The sequence below is a fragment of the Camelina sativa genome, chromosome 1, assembly GCF_030686135.1.
Source record: "Camelina sativa cultivar CO46 ecotype springtype chromosome 1, ASM3068613v1".
Lineage (NCBI taxonomy): Eukaryota > Viridiplantae > Streptophyta > Magnoliopsida > Brassicales > Brassicaceae > Camelina > Camelina sativa.
Genome location: NC_141880.1, coordinates 25253698 through 25274871, shown reverse-complemented (window position 1 = coordinate 25274871; position 21174 = coordinate 25253698). Strand labels below are relative to the sequence as shown.

General features: G+C 39.5%; 4 protein-coding genes across 4 annotated transcripts; 3 read left to right on the top strand and 1 right to left on the bottom strand.

Moving 5' to 3' along the window:
• Positions 1-257: 257 nt before the first annotated feature.
• LOC147950334 (inositol oxygenase 2) lies at positions 258-3471 on the top strand. Its single transcript, XM_087462162.1, has 11 exons — positions 258-1029; positions 1244-1382; positions 1479-1563; positions 1684-1888; positions 2094-2153; positions 2258-2310; positions 2414-2536; positions 2664-2733; positions 2854-2932; positions 3016-3097; positions 3228-3471. The coding sequence occupies exons 1-11, from the start codon at positions 999-1001 to the stop codon at positions 3252-3254; spliced, it is 954 nt and encodes a 317-aa protein (XP_087318288.1). The 5' UTR covers positions 258-998; the 3' UTR covers positions 3255-3471.
• A 403-nt stretch (positions 3472-3874) lies between these two features.
• LOC147950333 (AP-4 complex subunit sigma) lies at positions 3875-5425 on the bottom strand. Its single transcript, XM_087462170.1, has 4 exons — positions 5189-5425; positions 4605-4691; positions 4259-4327; positions 3875-4166 (listed from the first exon to the last, which is right to left on the bottom strand). Exons 1-4 carry the CDS (start codon positions 5327-5329, stop codon positions 4032-4034), a joined length of 432 nt encoding a protein of 143 aa, XP_087318296.1. The 5' UTR covers positions 5330-5425; the 3' UTR covers positions 3875-4031.
• A 2915-nt stretch (positions 5426-8340) lies between these two features.
• On the top strand, positions 8341-10310 carry LOC147950332 (leucine-rich repeat extensin-like protein 2). Its single transcript, XM_087462116.1, has one exon. The coding sequence runs from the start codon at positions 8861-8863 to the stop codon at positions 10061-10063; it is 1203 nt and encodes a 400-aa protein (XP_087318242.1). The 5' UTR covers positions 8341-8860; the 3' UTR covers positions 10064-10310.
• Positions 10311-11670: 1360 nt separating this feature from the next.
• On the top strand, positions 11671-13223 carry LOC104702503 (profilin-5-like). The gene is made up of 3 exons (XM_010418361.2): positions 11671-11998; positions 12239-12376; positions 12792-13223. Exons 1-3 carry the CDS (start codon positions 11867-11869, stop codon positions 12924-12926), a joined length of 405 nt encoding a protein of 134 aa, XP_010416663.1. The 5' UTR covers positions 11671-11866; the 3' UTR covers positions 12927-13223.
• The last annotated feature ends 7951 nt before the right edge of the window (positions 13224-21174 follow it).

Genomic DNA, 21174 nt, shown 5'->3' with positions numbered 1-21174 from the left:
AATCTGATTTTTATATTTTCTGTTCTATATAAAAAAAAATATCTTTAATTTGTTTGCAAAAAGAAAAAAAATAACCTTTGTAGAAAGCCAAAATAGATAATAATAATAAAATGTGAGTAGATGCTGACTCACAAGGTTGGTCAATACCACAGTTTGAGATAATATTATACACGTCAGGCTGACTTGTTTTTTTCTTCTCTCCTCCCAACTTGTTTGATTTCTTTATTTCCTAAAATTAAACTATCACAAAAACAGCTGTGTTCTTCTCGACTCCCAAATTTATGTTTTGCTGCTAAGGACATGTTATCTCATTATTTCACACTTCAGGACTCCTTAGATTTTGCTTTTTGGTCCTAACTTGCGCTCTCTCTCTCTCTCCTTTCAACATTTTCTCATTTTTTAAGATTATCTTAAAATCTTTTACTGTTTCTTATTTTAGTAGAAAACGTCTGTTACTTGTTGTTAGTTTGTTACCAACACAGGTTGACCATTCTATTAATCATCCAAATTCATCTAAATTAGATAATTTTTCCACGTTCTGTAGTAATCGATGTCACTCAGAAAATATAATTTGCTTTTTTTTTGTTTGTTGAATAAACAAAAATAGTAAAAAAAATCATGAAATTTAGCGTCAAGAGATAAATTTTACAAACTAATACATTCCAGAGCGTGTATAACACAGACGTGGCTTGAAACGTAACGTGAGTTATACGCACCTAAAAAAGGACGTGACTTTTTATGGTTGTAACAAAGATACGGAGAAGTGTGACATCTTACTATACATTTATTTCAGTTTGAGGACAGAACACAACTTTAGTTTGAGATCTAAGGACTTGCACTGTCTCCAAATCTGCAGGAAGGACTTTTTGATTGGCTCAATATAAATACCTTGTCCATTCTCGTCTCCCTTCAACAACATCTTCTTTTACACAACAACAATTCACACAATATCTCGTTCGATTTTTTCATTTTAAATTACGTATCAAATTCTGAGCAAGATGACTATTCTGGTTGAACATTTCGTTCCTGGTAACGTTTCATTTCTGCTTTTATTAAATATGCTTTTCAAAAATACTCGGATGTCTTTTGAGATATATCGATATAGATTATTTATCAAATTTCGCCGATTAGATTTGATATTAATTAGTGCATCATGAGATTATGATCAATTCCATTACAAAAAAAAAAAAAAAAAATTGAGGAAGTGAAAATTATGAATTAATGTTGTGGTGACGATTTTTAGATTCGAGAGTCGAGGAAAAGAAACTGACAGAGGAGAGAAATGAGGAATTGGTGTTGGATGGAGGCTTTGTTGTTCCACAATCTAAGGAAACTGATGGATTTGATGCTCCTGATATGAATTTCCTGGGCCATTCTTTCAGGTTTGTAACGTTTGTTTTTTAGATTAATTAATTAATTAATCCGCATTTTAATGATCAGAATTAGTTACAATCTCTTTTGTTTATTTTATTATTTAGGGATTATGAGAATGGTTTAAGCGATAGACAACAAGGTGTTGAGGAATTCTACAGGATGCAACACATTCACCAGACTTATGACTTTGTAAGCTAGCCAAACAAATCTTATATAGTGTTTACTAATTCTATTAGGTTAATTAATTAAATCTTAAAAAGTCTTTTAGGGGTTACTTGAAAACTGAACTTATAAAAAAAAAATGGACAGGTGAAGAAGATGAGAAAAGAGTATGGGAAACTTGACAAGATGGAAATGAGTATATGGGAATGTTGTGAGTTATTGAACAGTGTTGTCGATGAAAGCGATCCCGATCTTGATGAGCCTCAAATCCAACACCTTCTCCAAACTGCTGAAGCCATTCGGAGGGACTATCCTAACGAAGATTGGCTCCATCTCACTGCCTTAATCCATGGTACATGTCTTGTTATGTTATCTCATAAATTTATATACTAAAGTTATGAAAAATCTACCGTTTCATGTATCATACATTACATACTATTATATAGTGTTTCACAAAACATCCTTACTAGTTATTTATTTTGTTTTTTTAATAGTTAAAACTGAGTTTTTTAAGGTCAATATATTGGACTTTTAAGTTAATGTTTTTATTTTTTCAGATCTTGGAAAGGTTCTTCTTCTGCCAGAATTCGGTGGTCTTCCGCAGTGGGCTGTCGTAGGTGCGTAGTCAAAATATGAATAAACCTAATCATCTAGAATTAGATAAGATTCTAGATAAATAAACAAAACAAAACAACAATTTGACACTTCCAATAATTTACAGGCGATACATTTCCAGTTGGATGCACCTTTGACTCGGCCAATATTCACCACAAGGTAAAATATATATATTTATACAATAGTTCTATCGTACTAGATTTTGGATGTTTGCCAAAGAAATTTTCGATATTAACGTTTTCCAAATAATGTTATCTTGCAGTATTTCAAAGGAAATAGTGATAACAACAACCCAAAGTACAACACAAAAAATGGAGTTTACAATGAAGGATGTGGATTGGACAATGTTCTCATGTCATGGGGTCATGACGACTACATGTATTTGGTAATTAAATTTTACTTATATCTTATATTTCTTTTGGGTTTATGCTTTCAACAACTTTATATTTACGTTTTAAATTTTTTGTCAAAAAAAATTACCAAAATTATATTGTTTTTATTACTCAAAATAGGTGGCTAAGGAGAATGACACGACTCTCCCCCATGCTGGTCTTTTCATTATCCGATACCATTCCTTTTATCGTACGTTTTCAATCATATGCTACACTACAATATACATATATTGTTTGTATTATTTGGTTTCAGTTATTACGATGTATCTTGTATTATTTATTATTAACATTGAAATAAATAATGACGCAGCATTGCACAAGGCGGGAGCCTACACACACTTGATGAACGATGAAGACAGAGATGATCTCAAGTGGCTCCATGTCTTCAAGTAAGATTTTTTTTCTTTTCTTCATATTATTTTATTATTTCATTTTTTTGTTATTTTTCTGACGAATAAAAATGGAATTGCAGTAAATATGACTTATACAGTAAGAGCAAAGTTCAAGTAGATGTCGAACAAGTGAAGCCTTACTATGTTTCCCTCATCAACAAGGTAAAAAAAAATTCAAAATACATTTAAACAGTATTTTTCTTTTTAATAACCAAACTTGTGAATATATTTTTAAAAAGACTTGTAAAGATATATGATAAATTTGATCTTTATATTTTTTTTGACATTGCAGTATTTTCCGGCCAAACTAAAATGGTGAGATATAAAAAGCGGAGAGTCCATTAATTGCCTTTTACGTGGAGAACGAGATCGAAGGTTAACGAGTTTCTATTGAATACAACGGAAGATAATCTATCTAATAAAAAAGTTGAGGTGTTCATTTGTAATTTTCTTTTCCCATCAAAATCTTAAATTATGTTGTATGTGATAAGCATTCTAATAATAATAATAATAATAATAAATTGATTTGTTTCTTAGTTTTCCAAAGTTTTAAATTTTATCTGTTTATCATATTAAACAATGCAACATTGATGCTTCTTGGAATGCATATGAAAAAATGTGTCAAGGCTTTAACCAAGAATGTGGTCCAATTTGGAAGTAGAAGCTAATGACACTAGTGTGGGAGTCATGCTTGGACGACTTGGGATTTGAGTAAGTTCAATTTGACAATGACTCTTAAACAATTTGGTTCAAACTATCTAACCAAAGTGGCCAAGGCTGCAAACGTACATAGAGGATATCTTAAGGAACTTAAGAAGACACTTTCGGCCAACCTTCTTTTTAAGAAGTTGACAAATAAACCTTTGTGCGGATGTGCAATAGCTAGACAAGCTTGTAACAATAGAAACTCGTTAACCTTCCGTTGGTTGATACCAATGATTGAGAACGATAAACCACCAATGTATTCTCTCGGTAATGTTAAAATAATTGGTACTTTTTGAAGCATCCTCTCTTTGAAGCATCTTTAATAATAATACAAGACAAAGAAGTTGTGTAACAGAGAGATGAAACAGAAATGGAAACAAGGTGTTTATAATTAATGGGCTTTGTCCATAAGTTGTATAGGTGAAAGTATGTTGGCTTTGCTTGTCTCCACAATGCAACCATTCATCACCATTTCTTCCAGCATGAAATGAGCTTTCTCCAGATGGAACATTATGTCAAGCTCACACTAAAAAAAAAATTTAACACATCACAAAAGGAGAAGACAAAAACAAGACAGTCTATTTGATTTGAGACTACTATGAATTCCAGATAGCTTACCACGTTTCCAAAATGCTTGTCCATTGTCTCGACCAAAAGATGTATGAACTCTAGAATCGCCAGCTCGTTCTAGGACGAGTTTCGATGAAAAAAAAGCGTGATTTAGTTTCAACAAGCAAACAATTGTAGAGATTGATGGAAGCAAAAACTAAGCTAAGCATTACTGATGACAAAGATTGGAAAGTTTGCATTTTCTTAGTCATAAATTTGTAAATATATATATAGTAGATATCTGTAAACACTCTTCTATATTGTTCCACCACACTATACTTGAACCTATATCATTTGATTTCAAAATTGGAATGCAGCTCATAAGAAACTAGAGAGGTATATACAACTAACTTACTTCGTCGTCATCGACCCCAACCATGAAGAAGAGAGATGCGTAACGTCTGTAGACTATCTTGTAGTTGCGATGTTCGACAAAAGAACACTGTTAATAAAGAAGAACAAATGCAACAAAACTTAAGTCCCATTCCGTAAGATGAACGTAATTTACGAAGACACGGTTATCTAAAGAATACAAACTCCTTTCGAAAGCTAATCAGCTGCTTTGCACCAACCTTTTGCGTAGCAAGAAGAACCCAAAAAACATGAAACAGAGACCCCAATGTAACTAGGATCAATGATACTAAAATTAGTTTGATTCTGATAAGCCAATGGTCAGTGATCTATGCATTCACGGCTACGAAATTCCCAGAATCGACTCTGTACTAGTCTAAGATTTACTTCGATTCCCAAATCATATAATGCCAAATCGATCCATATCCAGATCATCTAAAGAATTCAAAAATCGTAGTGAATCAAAGGCTAATTCCAAACTAATTACGACTCAATACGATCAAAACAGACATTAATTGAGCTAAGGAGACGAGATCGGATCGATCCAAATAGAATTTGATTGAAGAGAAGAGAGAGAGAGAGAGGAACCTGCTGGTCGTTGCGAGCGAGGCATTTACGGACGATTTCGCCTTCGAGAGCTCGACGCTCCTCGAGGGTGAGCCATTCGTAGTACTGAGCCAGACGAGTCTGGCCTTGCTTGTTCACCATCAGTATGAACCTTATTCCCATCTCTCCACGCTAAGCTCTTCCAAAACTCAGATCTTTGGGTTTTTAGTTTTTACTTCTTCTTCTTCGAGATGTACACGTCATCGCTGCTCTTGTTTGATTTTTAATTTTCAGATAAATTAATATAAGAAAATTAAAATGTATGTTACGGCCCATTTAAGCCCATTTATCTTATGATATCTAAAAGCCCACGCTATTGATGATGTGTAATGTGTTTTTTGAGGTTTTGACAATACATTTCTTCAGTGATATTATGACATATACAATGACCAAATCATACGTTCGTTTTTTTTCTTTCTAAAAGACACCTTTTGTTATAGTACTTCCGAAGAACCAATATGGATTAAAGATAAAAACTCTAGCTATTTGCTTCGTATGAATGCTATAGATGGCGCATGCGATAAAGATGAGAGAAAACAAATGTGTTTCTATGAATGCTTCATATAATGTTTGTCTACTTTAAAGCCAAAATGAACAGGAAAGAAAAAAACCATAATGTTATTTCTTTATGTTTTTTCTCACCCAAGAAAATAGTAATGAAGAAAAAATAAACCATTGATTAGTAGTGGCCTAGTGGGGAATACAAGGCTTCCAACTCAAATTTACAAAAATCTAATCAATGTGTTGTTGACTGATTCTTCTCCTCTACTTCTTCGCATTCACATGGAATCTCTCACTCACTAACTTATGTAATCATTAGTGCGTTATAACCTAATCTATTTATCAATTGTATATGTAACATCACGTATTAAACACTACATGGGCAAAAATTTATTATACATAGTACATCTCCACATCGATTTAACAACTATTTTTTTTTTTTTGGTATTATCTAACTTTATACACCAAAAATACTTCTTTTGGTTTTATTTGTGGATATGAGCTGGCGGATTTGCATATTCAAACATAAGATTCATACTATTGTTTGTACTCTTGCTAGATTTAAAGTATTTTTATCCTAATATATGTGGACATTCTTTTGTTTTTCTTTTGAGACACTGGTTAGCTGCTTGGGGTGCCCCAGATATAAGAAACATACAAGTGTTTTGTCCACTAGTTAGCTAGATTCAAATATTTTGTATTTTTCTTAATCTTTTTATTAACATTAGTTTTCGTGGGGATTCCATCAAACATTTTTGTGTGGATGATCGTATTCATTCGTGAAGGATTTTTTTTTTTTTTGGTTTGCCTTATATTGAGATTTCAACTTTCCGGTACGTGTAGATTGAGTAGTATGAGATATGGGATGCATGTCTAAAACTAATCGATGTTGAATGGTAGCTGCAAGAAAAACAGGAAGAATATATAATGTGGGATTAAAATCTGATTTTTGGAAGAAATATGTCATTGAATCGGTTGCAAAGAATGTAAAAATTTATTTAAAATATCCACCTAGTTTTTAAGTTTCTTAATTAAAGCAAACAAAGAGCCAGAATAAAATAGGTGGCAAATAATTAAATTATTTAATGTCATTCATTTTTTGGATTAATTTCTAATATTAAATGGATGAGTCATCCCCAAAAACTATTGGTGTCTGTCCCCTCCATGTGAAGGCGATATAAGTAAATCTGTAAATTACAACATTTTGATTAATCATTCTCTCATCAAGTCAACACAATCTCACGACATTCACACTCAGAACTCAGAAGCTTATACTATCCTTTTTATATGTATGTACATACCTTCCTTAGATTCTTCTTTTTACTTCTTCTTTGGATATATATGTATAATGTATTATAGGATAACTAATTCTACTAATGTTGTTTGATTATTTCCTTTCCAACCAAATTGGTCATACTTCTGTATTTTTACGTCGGTCACAATAGTTGTTCATTTCTTCACATTCTCATTTTTTTGTGGAATAACAGGGGATTCAATTGGTGACCAAAATTTAGGAAAAGAATGAGGAGGAATATCACATTCTTCTCTATTCCACAATTTTTTTACTATTTGAAAGTAATATTTTTTCCCCTACATTCATCTACATTTTTCAAAAAATAAGAAACAATAGAATAAAAATGTTTCTTCCCAAAATTGATGAGGAACAAATGGAACAAAAAAAAGAACAAATATTCAAATTCGTTTTTTATTTTAAAATAAATAAAAATATGTTTATTAATAAAATTTCAATTTTGTAATATAAAAACTTTCATATTTTCACAATGTATTGACAAAAAAAATATTTTTGATAGGAATTTTATGCTAAACTAATCTTAAGACTCTATTTGAAAAATTTATTATATATACATTAGAATAATATTAGTATTACAATTGAAATTAAATTTATTTAATATTTAATATATTTTAAAAACATTTTTATTGTTTGGTTACCATTTACTATTTTGTTCATTCTCTGCAGATTTTCCTTTCATTCCTCAAAAACTGTTTATTCCATTCCACATTGTTCTTTTTATTCCTTTTTTTTGTTCTTCTAATAGTTACCAGTAGGAACCAGAAAAATTAACTAATATGACAGAGACATATTCTGAATTTCTCATAGCAAAATCGGAGAGTCAATGGAAACACTATAATTATTAGGTATTTACCAGCTTCACATAAAAAACAAGATAATTTTTCTTATATATATAATATAGTTTTTAGTTTCCTTTGATTTTAATATAATTATTAGGTATTTATTAAACATTTGATACGTGAAGCTGGTAAATATCTAAATGGCATATAGTTGTAATTATTTTTCAAAAAAAGAGTTTTGTTTAGAAACATTAGTAAGAACAACGCACTTCTAGTGACAGCACATTGAAATAACTGATCTCATGTAATTCTTTAGGAGACTTTTTTAAAGTCTTTTTTTTTTTTTTTTTTTGGGTAAAACTTTTTAAAAGTCTTTTATATTGTTGACAAATAAATCCATTATCGATTTTGACTTTTTTTTTTATAAACAAATAAATGACAAACTTATGAATTAATCCTTCCAAGTCCCAACCCGGAAAGTAAAATAATGTTTTAATTATGACAGTGGTCAGTGGTAACTTCTTAAAATTGTTTAATACAGAAAAGTAGTGTCTTTTTCTTAAAATATGGAAACATGATGTTAAATGTTCCGGAGTACACATGTACTGCATATAATACGCCCCAAGTCCTAAGTCCTAACAATAATATTATCACAAAGTATATACTATTCTACGCAAAGTATCCCACTAAATAATGTTTTATAAAATTCATGGGGGACATATGATGAATGAATGAAATATACATATATAGGCCTTTTTGACAAAATTGACATCATAAGTTGAAAACAAAACAGTAACTGAGAAGCAAAAAAAAAAAAAAAAACTCCATCAAAAACCCCAATTGCCCCCCCCCCCCCCACACTACTTACTACTTACTTGCTCATCATCAATCAATGCTTCAACCACACTTTTTGTAACAACAACAGAAACCTCACACTAATCCAACGAAACCTTTCATTCTCTTTCCAAGTTTTCAACATTCCCCAAGAAAGAAAAGACAGCAACTTTAATCAAAGCCAGTTCTTGAGTTGTAACTTCAGTTTCCAAAAGTAAACAAGAAGATATGATGAAGAAGAAGAAAGGCACCAACTTTAAGCTACTCTGTTTACTTCTGTTCCTCGGTTTGATCCAGACAAACGGATTCGGCATTGGAGTTGGAGTAGGAATCGGCGGCGGAGACGGTGACGACGGAGTTTGGATCGGCGGCGGCGGTGGAAACCCTAATTCCAATCCTGGCTCAGCTCCAAAGCAGCAGACAACAAATGCAGCTTACAGAGCTCTTCAATCTTGGAAAACCGCAATCACAGAGGATCCATCAGGTTTTCTAAAGACATGGGTCGGCGAAGATGTCTGCTCATACAGAGGCGTGTTCTGTTCTGGCTCCTTTGTTACCTCAATAGATCTAAACAAAGCGAATCTCAAAGGCACCATTGTCAAAGACCTCTCTTTGCTCTCGGACCTAACCATTCTCCATCTCAACAGCAACAGATTCTCAGGTCAAATCCCAGATTCTTTCAGGAATCTTGATTCACTTCAAGAACTCGATCTCAGCAACAACGGGTTCTCCGGTTCTTTCCCTCAAGTCACACTCTACATCCCAAACCTGGTTTACCTCGATCTCCGGTTCAACGAATTCACCGGCTCTATACCGGAGAGTCTCTTCAACAAACAACTAGACGCGATTCTCCTCAACAACAACCAGTTCACCGGAGAAATCCCCCGGAACCTCGGTTACTCCACAGCTTCGGTGATCAATCTCGCCAACAACAGATTATCCGGCGAAATACCGACGAGTTTCGGCATAACCGGTTCGAAATTGAAAGAGGTTCTGTTCTTGAATAACCAATTAACCGGTTGTATACCGGAATCAGTTGGTTTGTTCTCCGACATTGAAGTCTTCGACGTTAGTTTCAACTCCTTGATGGGTCATGTCCCTGATACGATCTCTTGCTTGTCGGAGATTGAGGTTTTGAATCTCGGCCACAACAAATTCTCCGGCGATCTTCCCGATTTGGTTTGCGCTTTGAGGAATCTGATAAACCTCACCGTTTCTTTCAATTTCTTCTCTGGGTTTAGCTCCCAGTGCTCGAGTCTTAGCGTCGGGTTTGATTTCACCGGGAATTGTATTCCCGGTAAAGGTTATCAGCGGTCTCAGCCGGATTGCTCGGCAATTCCCGGCGGTCAGTTGAGTTGTCTTAGGATTCCGGCGCAGCCGTTAACTTGTGCTGGGATTAGCGTGGGCTTGAAGGTGACGAAGTCACCATGAGAACACAAAAGTTGGAAGCTTTTGTTTATTTTTAAAGTTTCTGTTGAGTTATTTATGCAATGGTGCTTTAATTTGTTATGTTTGATAGAAGAAAATGGTTTTTATCAGTTTACGTTATTTAATCAACTGATTTAAGTAGAAACAAATTAGAAAGCTTATCTCTGATTTTGAACACTTTTTTTTTTTTTTTTGTTTTTTGTAATGTGACGATCTTTCTAAAAAAATGAAAAGTTGTTGTTGACCCTAATGAGCAAATATTTGTTGGGATGAAATTTATTAATGTGCGTTATTAAATGGTCTTCAATGTCTCTTCAAAGGAATTGGACATGTTGTTGGGTCCAAAAAACTGGTGCTGTTTTGCTTAAAACTGATCAATGGCAGTGACCCATTACTTTTTCTTTCTCTGAACTTGATCAAGAATTCAAGACTGATAAATACAAATATCCCTAAGAGAGATCCATGGTAATCACAAAAGAGAGGATCATTTGAGCCTTACACAGAGGTAAAACGACAATCCAAGAAGAAAAGATTCTACCAACTTGGGGCATCCCAAGCTACATATCATTGTCTTCGATCCTCCTTAGTCACACTTCTATATAGCCATTAAGAAAGCTCCCATATGTTCACTTCTTTATGAAAGTACAGTTATTGTTGGAACAAAAGCTGAGATGATCAAGGACTTTGGTCTTTCGTAAGGTAACATATAAAAAGCAAAAAAGACCTCAATCGGCCATTGTTCAAGATAAGCTGAATTGCTTGAGAAGCATGGCTTAAATCTAGAGTTTTTGACACTTGATTAGAAATACCATGAGTTTGTAACACAAAGACTTGCACGTCTAGAGTATATCGAGAATAGGCACACTTAAGTGTGTGACGTTGCCCCACCGACGAGAGTTGACGATCTATTAGTGGTTTTGTGTGAACAAACACACAAATATGAGTGGTAGTATCCTCAATCCAAGTAGATAAAAGCAGTAAACACTAGTTATCAAAAACACAAATATAAAGTAACAATATATTTTACGTTTATTTTAGTAGATTCAAAGAACAAAGAAAATAGTTGAGCTCTTGATTTACTTGGAAGATATCAAAATGGTAGCAGTGTGGGATCATGCTCGAAAAATGATGTTGGCAAATGGTAACAGTGTTTGAATTAATTATCATCAAAAGAACTATAGGTTATATAGCCATATAGGCTTTGACCACATACTCAATATCTAGTTTACAGTAGTACTCATTGGTCATTTTAGACTCCAAGTGTATGTTCTTATAATATGGTATGCCAAACAGTACCTGGTCGATAAACTAATTAAGAGATCCTTATTGAGACAATAATTTCAGAGAGCTTGCTCATATCTCGGGCACTATGTGTCTTACAACATCTTATTTATTTCCTTGGTCGTCTTTAAAGAAAAATCATTTTTGACCATATCCTAAACCAGAAGAATTAATAATTCCTCTAATAATTTTTGTTCGTTATTAATAGGAGGAAATTAGCAAAGGGAAGAAAAGACACGTGGGGCGTAGGGAGTGAATGATTAAGCTAGAACAAAGGCGAGACGTCAGTAACACTAATTAAAAAATTTATTCATAAACGAAAAATGGGCGGTTGAGAATATGTCTTACGAATCGCACGGTTCAGAGTTCATCTTTAGACATTCTTCTTACCTCCCTATTTATCGAGACGACGAAGTCCTCCTCGGAGTTGCACATCGCACACATACATACGCAGAGAGATCAAGAAACAACAACGCAACTCGTGCAACGTATAATTAACGAAGAGTAAGAAGAGATCGGAAAGATATGTCGTGGCAAGCATACGTTGATGAGCATTTAATGTGTGATGTAGGCGACGGACAAGGTCACCATCTTACTGCCGCCGCTATCATCGGCCATGACGGTAGCGTTTGGGCTCAGAGCGCTAATTTTCCTCAGGTTCAGTTTCCTCATCCTCCTCCTCGAATAGTTTGATCGAATACTTACTATTTCTAACCGTTACGTTATGGATATTTTTATAGTTATATATAGATGATATATAGATGATATATAGATGATATATATTTCTATCCATTACGTTATGTTTTGCGATCACAACATTTTGCAATAAGTTCATTATTCCGGATTTCGGTTCAACGTTAAAACTCTGATGATGCATTAATTTGTGTTTTCAAACAGTTGAAACCTGAAGAGATCACAGGCATTATGAAGGATTTCGATGAGCCTGGTTATCTCGCTCCCACAGGCATGTTCCTCGCAGGGCTAAAGTATATGGTCATCCAAGGTGAGCCTAATGCTGTCATCCGTGGCAAGAAGGTATGTTTAGGCGACACTTTACTATTAATGCTCGATTGTTTTGCGCTTGCATCAAGCAAAATTAATCTAAGAAAACCAGAAATGTTTTATTCTTGGAAATATTGCATTGAATTTGAAAATGTCGATACTTGAGTCCTGACAGCCTTCCGATTGCATTTGGCGTTTGTACTTTACAGAAAATATTTTGTGAAACTTGAATTATTTTTTGATAAAAAGATTAGCATGCAAATGCAATAGCTTAAAACAAATTGATGCCTTAAATTTTATGAGTATTTTGTACTCCATAGACCGACTATGCTAATTAAGAAAATAACCTCTTGCAAAGATAGTCAAATATATGTTAACTTGAAAGTATTTGATTTTATGATTTAGTTTTCAAACTCAAAACCACTAATTATTACTGAAACTTGGATAGGGAGCTGGAGGGATCACGATCAAGAAAACTGGACAATCAATGGTATTTGGACTGTACGAAGAGCCAGTGACTCCAGGACAATGCAACATGGTTGTGGAGAGGTTGGGTGATTACTTGATCGAACAGGGTCTTTGAACCTTAAGGACAATGCTTTATACCTCTTTCTTTTGCTAATTCATTACACCATCTTTCCACTTTTTTGGGTACATGGTTTGGTTTTTTTTTTGTTTAATTTTAATATTAGGTCTTTCTGGTTTCTACCTTAGCAAGGTTTAAACAAAAAGCTGAAGGCTAAGGTTGCAGATAATAACACAAAGCCTGTATGAAGCCAAGACTTATCTTTTTTTCTATTTTTCATGGTTTCGTGATTAATTTGTTTGTTTTAAAAAAGCAAAAAAAAAATAATTTTACGGTACATTTATTTGTTGCGTATATCTGACTTTTTTAGTTTATATATATATATATATGTATACGGTGTCTCACTTTACTTTAGGCCGGCTCAATACAATTAGGGTCCCTCAGCTGAAAAACAGAAAAATGCCCTTTCTCTCTATGTTTTTTTTAACTAAAAATTTTTGAACCCTTTTTTGTGGAAAGAAAAAAGACAAAAAATTGTATAAACCCGGTGCTATAGCAAATTAGCACCCCTAGCTTGGGCACTAATACTCGTTATCCATATTCGACCCGTTACTCGGTTCGTACCCATCCCAAAAAAAAAAGTATCCGTATCTTTAGAATCGAGTGAAGGGTACTATAATTATATTACCCGTGAGTAAGGGACGAGTATAAGGTATTAGTTTAATTTTCAATACCCGTCAGTTGGTGTTGGGTTTCGCCATATGTGGGTCGAAAGACAAAGCCCGTTAAGAAACAAACTGTAAGGATTTTAAAATGGGCCTACGAAAAGCCCATTAAGCCTGAGTCGGTCAAAGCAGGCCCCGAGTCAAGCGAAGAGGAACAGCTCGGAGTGGTGGAGGAGATCTCGGGGCGAGGAGACGAGATTAGAGGAGGAAATTCAGGGCGTCGTTGGAGATTTTTTTGGCTTTATAATCGACCTCTCGAAGGAGAGAGGAGGAGACCTTTTTTATGTAACACAAAACTATACTCTGAATACAAAATCATATTCACAAGTTCTTCGTTGTTTCTAGTCAATTTAACCGAAAGGCCGTCCAGATCTTGTTTCATCTTCGGATCTATTTTATTGTTGTTTCTCGTTTCAACAATTTGGCGCTGTCTGTGGGGACTCAGGTCTTTCTATCTTCAAAGTTGATTACTTCGAAAAAATCTAGGCAAAATGGATCCATCCGCGACTAACGCAATCACGTCGGAGTCTAGTCACGAGCACACCAGCGCCATCGCACCGTCAGCAACACTCCATGGATCTGGCTCTAACAACGCTCCCTCTCAAGGTGAGCAGATTCAGACCCATTCTAATCGAGAGATCCCAAGCTTGGCCAGATCTAGGATAGACTCGCTTCCCAGCGATGCCCAAACACTGGACCAGGATTCCTCGGGTTATTCAGTTCTCACCCGTTAGAGACCTATTCCGGTCCAGGATCTCGCCATCCTGAGCCATGGGATTCCCGTCGGGAGTACGCCCACGATCCCCGCAATTCCACTGGGAAGCAGGAACCAGTCCCGTGTATGGATTCGTTCCGAAAACAATATAGCAAACCGACCCAGGCAACATTTGACACCCCTATCCCCCTCAGGGACTCCCAACAGAGCCGATCTTTCCAAGATACGTGGGATGCTCGCCGTGTTAATCGATAAGACTCAAGCCCAAGACGCAACGAATCGACTTCTCATGAGCCGGATCGAGCGACACGAGCTAGAACTCGCGTGCCGCGAGAATCAAGATCTTTGTCGAGAAACCACACATCCTTCAGACATAATCTCAACCGATTCCGCAGAAAGAGCGCTGCCTCGAACCCGCCTCGATTTTTAGACGGTCCACGTCACCCCGCGTGGGCTCAGGACATTACCTGTGTTTGCGACTTCGAAAAATCCGTGAGCTCCGAGCTTAACAAACTTTAACGAGCCTACAAGCTCAAGACCTGCAGACCAGCCCTCGGCCAGACATGTTTGTTCGACGGCACGTGATGTTAGCAACTCCAGCGCTCCAATGAATCCCTCATTAAGAACAAACCCAGTTCTGGCCGAGGAATTCGTGAGCGGAATGCCTCGTCATGCGGCGACCGGCAGCTTCGGCCTCCCTGGCCCCCCGATGAACGACGCAATCAGCGCCCAATTTCTCACCGAATACATGAATAAGGCAAGTGCCGAGATGACCCAAATCCGTTCAAATGTCCACTTGGCTACGAGCGCTGCACCAGATATCGATCGCGTGATCGCAGAAACAATGCGCACCCCATTTACGGATCGAATCGCGAAGGTTCGTCTTCGAGACTTTGGTAAACTACGCCTGCCCAAGTACGCGAGCAAGCCGGATCACGGAGCACACCTCCGGGCTTTCAGATTGGCAATAACCAAGGCCTATCTCACCGACGGACCGACGCTCGAATGGTTCGCGCCTTTGGAATCAAACTCCATCGATTCCTTCGACCAACTTGCTGTTGTCTTCTTGAAGCAATACTCAATTTTCTTCCAAGCTAAGATGACCGAATCCGACCTCTAGCTCTTGGTGCAAGGGAAAGACGAGTCGCTTCGCGATTACGTAACTCGCTTCAACGAGGTCAAGGCCAGGATATCAAACTTAAACGACAAGGGTGCCCTAGTTGCCCTTCGACATGGCCTATGGTACACTTCAAAATTTCGGGAGGAGCTCACTGTCCGGCAACCTTCCTCGCTTGATGACGCTCTTCATAGATCAATTAACTTCGCTAGAGCCGAAGAGGAACGAGCTGTTATGGCCGAACTCCATAAGTCAGTGAAAACCCCCTTCAACCCCTCTAAAAAACCCTTCCGGAGGGATCCGCTCATATCCGGACTCCACGCTTTCGCGGTGGACTCCACGTCCAGACCCAAGAATCCAAACTTCGACCGAGGAGTGCAAGTATCACAAGACACGGGGTCACTCAACCGAGGAGTGCAGAACTGTAGGACGCCTCCCCGCAAGAAAACACGAAGCAAGGGATCTCGGCGAAATCGACCTCGAAAAGGAGGGAGAGAAAGCCAGGGAAGCAAACGCGAACGCAAAAGATGTCGCTGCGAAACGAGAGAGAACAGATGAGGCTGAGGGATCATCACCCCCTCCAGCCCCGAAGAAACGTATCGATCTCGTCTTCAAAGGTCTCACCCTTTGCCGCACTTCATCTAAATCGGTTTATACGCCCTGTGCCGCAGCTCTGTCAATTTAATCAAAGCATTCCAACGCAGGGTCGAGAGTTACCACCGGAAAAGAAAGCCACGCCCGACTACGAAATTACTCTCTGGGAGAGCGAAACAGACGATTTGGACAAGCCCCACGACGATGCTCTGATCGTTAGGCTAGACGTTGGAGGATGCGAGCTATCTCGCATAATAATAGACACCGGAAGCTCGGTCTATCTCTTGTTCTATGACGCCTTCAAACGAATGGGCTATCCTGATTCTGAATTAAAAGGGGGCAAAACCCCACTCACGGGATTTGCTGGAGACACGACTCTAGGCTAGGGCACCACGCAATTAATCGTGGAAGCCAGAGGGGAACGGCGTTTAGTCGACTTCGTGGTCGTCGACCGCCCCGCTCCTTTCAACGCCAATTTCGGCAGACCATGGCTCTATTGAATGAAGTTTGTCCCGTCTACTTACCATCAATGCGTGAAATAGCCAACCCGAAGCGGAATCGCGACTATCGATGGAAGCCAATGCGCATCCAGACAGTGTTATAGAGGCGGATATGACTTAATCAAAAAGTCCAATCAATAGCAACTAATGATCGACGACGAGCTTGAAGCTCGTCAGCTCGCGGGTTGAAAGGATCCGGTCACCCGCAGTCCATTAATGATCAAGGTCGTCCAAATTTCTATCATAGAAGGCCATCCGACCGATGTGTCGGAATTGGAGCCGACCTAAACGTCAGCACAAGGGCGGAAATGATCCAGTTTTTAGGACAAAATTACGCAACCTTCGCCTGGTCTTCGTCTGACATGAAAGGAATTGACATAAGCGTCACTTCGCACAACTAAATGTCGACCCCACCTATAAACAAACAAAGTAAAAGAGTCGTAAGCTTGGCCCCGAAAGGGCCAAAGCGGTAAACGTCGAGGTTAAACGACGGGAAGTGGCAAATTTGCATCAACTTCAAAGATCTTAACAAAGCTTGCCCGAAAGACAATTAATCCCTCCCGCACATCGATCGGCTGGTCGAAGCAACTGGCGGGCACGAGACCTTGTCCTTTGTGGATACCTTGTCCTCTGGTCACCGAGCGCAGGATCAAAGCAAATCCCAAGCAGATCACCACCTTCCTCGAAATGGCCGGGAGGTGTAAAGGCTCACAAGGTGGATCGCAGCCCTAAATCGCTTCATTGCACGGTCTACAGACCGCTGCCTCCGGTTTTACCAAATGCTAAAGGACAACCGAAAGTTCGAGTAGGAGAGCAAGTGCGAGGAAGCATTCCATGAATCGAAAAATACCTTTCCGAGCCTCCTATGCTCTCAAAGCCGGCGGACGGGGAACACCTTTTCCTCTACACCGCAGTCTCCGACTCTGCGGTAAGCGGAGTAATGGTGCGAGAACATGAGGGAGAAAAGAAATATGTCTACTATGTCAGCAAAACTTTGGTCGACGCTGAAACATGATACCCTGCCATGGAAAAACTAGCCCTGACGGTCGTGATGTCGTGAAACCCATACGCTCTATCCTCCATAGTCTTAGCCAGTCTGGCAGGTTAGCCCATATCAAATACCGACCTAGAACCTGCGCTAAGGCACAAGTCCTCGCCGATTTTGTAATCGAGCTTGCTGCGAACAACGACCATGACGGGAATAATCCAATGAAATGGTCGTTATACACGGACGGAGCGTCATCTAGGCTAGAATGCGGGATTGGGATTCAACTCTTCTCCCCCACCAAAGAGGTCATGGAGCCGAGTACGAAGCTCTGATAGCCGAGTACGAAGCCGAGTACGAGGCTCGGGTTTACGGATTCAAATAACGAAGCCGAGTACGAAGCTCTGATAGCCGGCCTCCGACTCGTACTGGGCGTGGGAGTAAAAGAGCTTGCCGCGTTCAGCGACTCTCAGCTCGTTACTAGTCAGTTTCATGGAAACTACGATGCGAGCAACGAACAAATGGACTCGTATCTGCGGGTCTTTCGGTCCATGGCAGAACAGTTCTCATCGTTCGAACTCACCAAAATCCCACGTGGAGAGAACTCGACGGCCGACGCCCTGGCCGCACTCACTTCAACCTCCGTCCTTTGGTCAACGAGCCCAGTATCCCATTCCCGTCAAAGCTCAGAGCGTCCATCAGGTCGAGAGCGGCTTCGGACCCGACAAGAAAAATATCGAACAGGTACCCGAGCAGGATGAAGAGCTCCTAGATGAACACATACTGGAAGATGAACACGACGCAGGACCAAAAACGAATTGGCGAGTCCCGATACGCGAGTACATTTCAAAGGGAACCGTTCCCGTAGATCGGTGGCAAGCACGAAAGCTCAAGGTGCAAAGTGCGTGTTTCTGCCTCATCAGCGAAGAACTATACAAGCGATGTATTGCCGGACCGTACCTCAGATGCGTTCACGGAAGCGAGACCAAAAGCATCATGAAAGAGGATCACGAGGGACCCTGTGGAAATCACTCCAGAGGTCAACCTTTAGCCCTCAGGATAAAACGACAAGGGTTCTTCTGGCCGACCATGCTCGCAGATTGCGACACACATGCCAAAAGCTGCGACAGATGTCAACGCCATGCACCCATGATCAACCAGCCCGCCGAGTTGATGAGCTCGGTCTCCGCCCCCTATCCTTTCATGCGATGGTCGATGGACGTCATCGGCCCCCTCGAGCAATTGGGAAGACGACGCGTGAAACACCTACTGGTCGTAACTGACTATTTTACCAAGTGGATTGAGGCGGAATCCTATCAGTCAATTGTCGGGGATCACGTGAAAGATTTCTTCTGGAAAAACGTGTTATGCCGTCACGACAGCCCTTACGAGATCGAGATTGCCAACTTGATGTCATATGTAGAGCAAAGGTTTTGCGATAACTGGGGCATCCAGCTCACCCCGTCCACACCCCGATACCCTCAGGGAAACGGGCAGGCCGAGGCGGCAAATAAGTTGATCCTACATGGTCTTAAGCGACAGTTAGGCGCGGCAAAGTCTAGCTGCGACGCTCAGCTTCCCGAAGTCCTGTGGGCCACCTGAACTACCCTTCGAGGTAGCACAGGCGAGACCGCCTTCTCCCTAGCTTACGGAATCGAAGTCGTTGTACCGGCCGAAATATTCGTAGGCAGTATCCGCCGAGTTGTCTCCCCTGAAAACGAGGCTTTAAACGACGAGGCATTGCTCGATAGCCTTGCCATTATTGATGAAATGAGAGAGCAAGCCCTAGTGCGAGCCCAAAACTATCAGAACTCTATAGCCCGCTTCTATAACTCAAAAGTCCGACCCCGGAACTTCATAATTGGAGAGCGCGTACTCCGCAAAGTCTTCGACCACAAGAAGGAGAAAAAGGCCGGGAAGATGGGAACGAAGTGGGAAGGTCCCTACAGGATCACTGAGATATTTTGCAACGGTGTATACCGCCTAGTTGAAAAAAGTAACAGAAAGGTCGAGCCTCGGCCTTGGAACATCATGAAATTAAAGAAGTACTTCAGTAGGTACTGATAATAATCGAACTACGGCTGACTTGATCCCCTTACGGGGTACATAGGCAACTCGACTTCCTGAGTACAGCCCCTGTTATTTTCCTATTGTCTCTTAAACAAAAAAAAAGCATATATATAAAAAAAACACAGTAATAACAACAAGCAGTTGCTCCCGATAGAGTTAAAACCTCTCATTACAACCTATACTACGTCGATAATAGTTGCATTAACTCAACTCTAAATTACCACCTCAATCACATCAGATCGCGTAAAATAGCCCCCGCGCACTTCACGCGAATCTGAAGACGATCTCACTACTCCAAAGTTTTTCGCACATTACTTTGCAAATCGTGAGCCCAAATGGTTTACACTAAAATGTATGTCACACCGCTGTTTAATAACTTTACGCGAACATAGCATCATCTCGCAGTCCGATTTGATTCATTCTAAATTCTCTTAGCACTTACACGCTCGATGACTAATCCGTTTTTCACATTGTCAAAGTGTCTTGCGACCGGACATTGAAGGCCTTCGTCAATTTAACCAACTAAAGATAGACTTAAGAATATCTTTACTTGAAAAAAGTAAAAGGATTTAAAAGCCTTCCCAGGCCATGTAGGTCAAGTCTTGGATAAAAACCCTCCCAGGCAAACCGAAACAAAAGCAAAAAAAAAAAAAATAAGTAAAACCGATCAAGCGCCCTCTTCCTCTGCACCTACCTCCGGTTCAGCTGCATCTTTGGCGTTTCTCTCATGCTCGTTCAAACCGCGAGGAACCCCGGTTCCAGTGTCAATCTCCATCGGGGCAATTGAGTCCTCCGACACCTGAGGAAGGTCGAGTTTGCTCACAGAGAAGTCCGTAACCACCAGAGAGTCAGACCAGATGGTAAGCGCCGCCTTCTGACTCTCAAGGGTCTTGAGCTCGTCTTCCACCGTGATCCTTCCTTCACTTATTTGTTTGTCTGCGAAATCTCCGTCGACTTTGGACTTCTGCTTTTTCAGCTCCCATTTTCTCTTCACGGAGTCAAGGATCGATCAGTAGTCCTGCGACATCCTCATCTTCGCCTCAAAGACCACCTTCCGGGTCGCCTCAGCATGCAACTGCCCCGCCTCTGTCGCTTTCTCCTTTAGCCACCTGTTCTCCTTCAGGAGGAGATCGCGGTCTCTTGCAGCCTTTACCTGAGCGGGCTTAACAGAGGAAAGCTCAGCCTCGACCTCTGTTAGCTTCTCCTGAGAAGCCCTTAGGGAAGCAATCTCGTGATCGAGGGAATCAATCCTGCCAACGACAACAGTCTCCCTCTCCTTTGCAGCTTTCAAGGCGGTCGTTAGCTCATGGATCACCCTTGATGTATTCTCGAGCTCGGCTGACTGTGGGACATCCTTCAGACTCCGCTCATACAAGGCGACCAGCTTGTTGATAGCGGCCACAGACTAAAAAAAAAAGGGGGGGGGGATATGAGTCAGAATGTAATCTCCCCTAGCAAGAAGCCAAAGCACAAAAACTAACAAGATCAGTAAGCAGGTTTACCTACGCCTAGGAATCTAAAGTAGCGATGTACGCTTCCCGCTCCGCGAGATCCTTCACCAGCGGAACCTAACATTGGGCAGTCTTGAGGTGCCTGAAC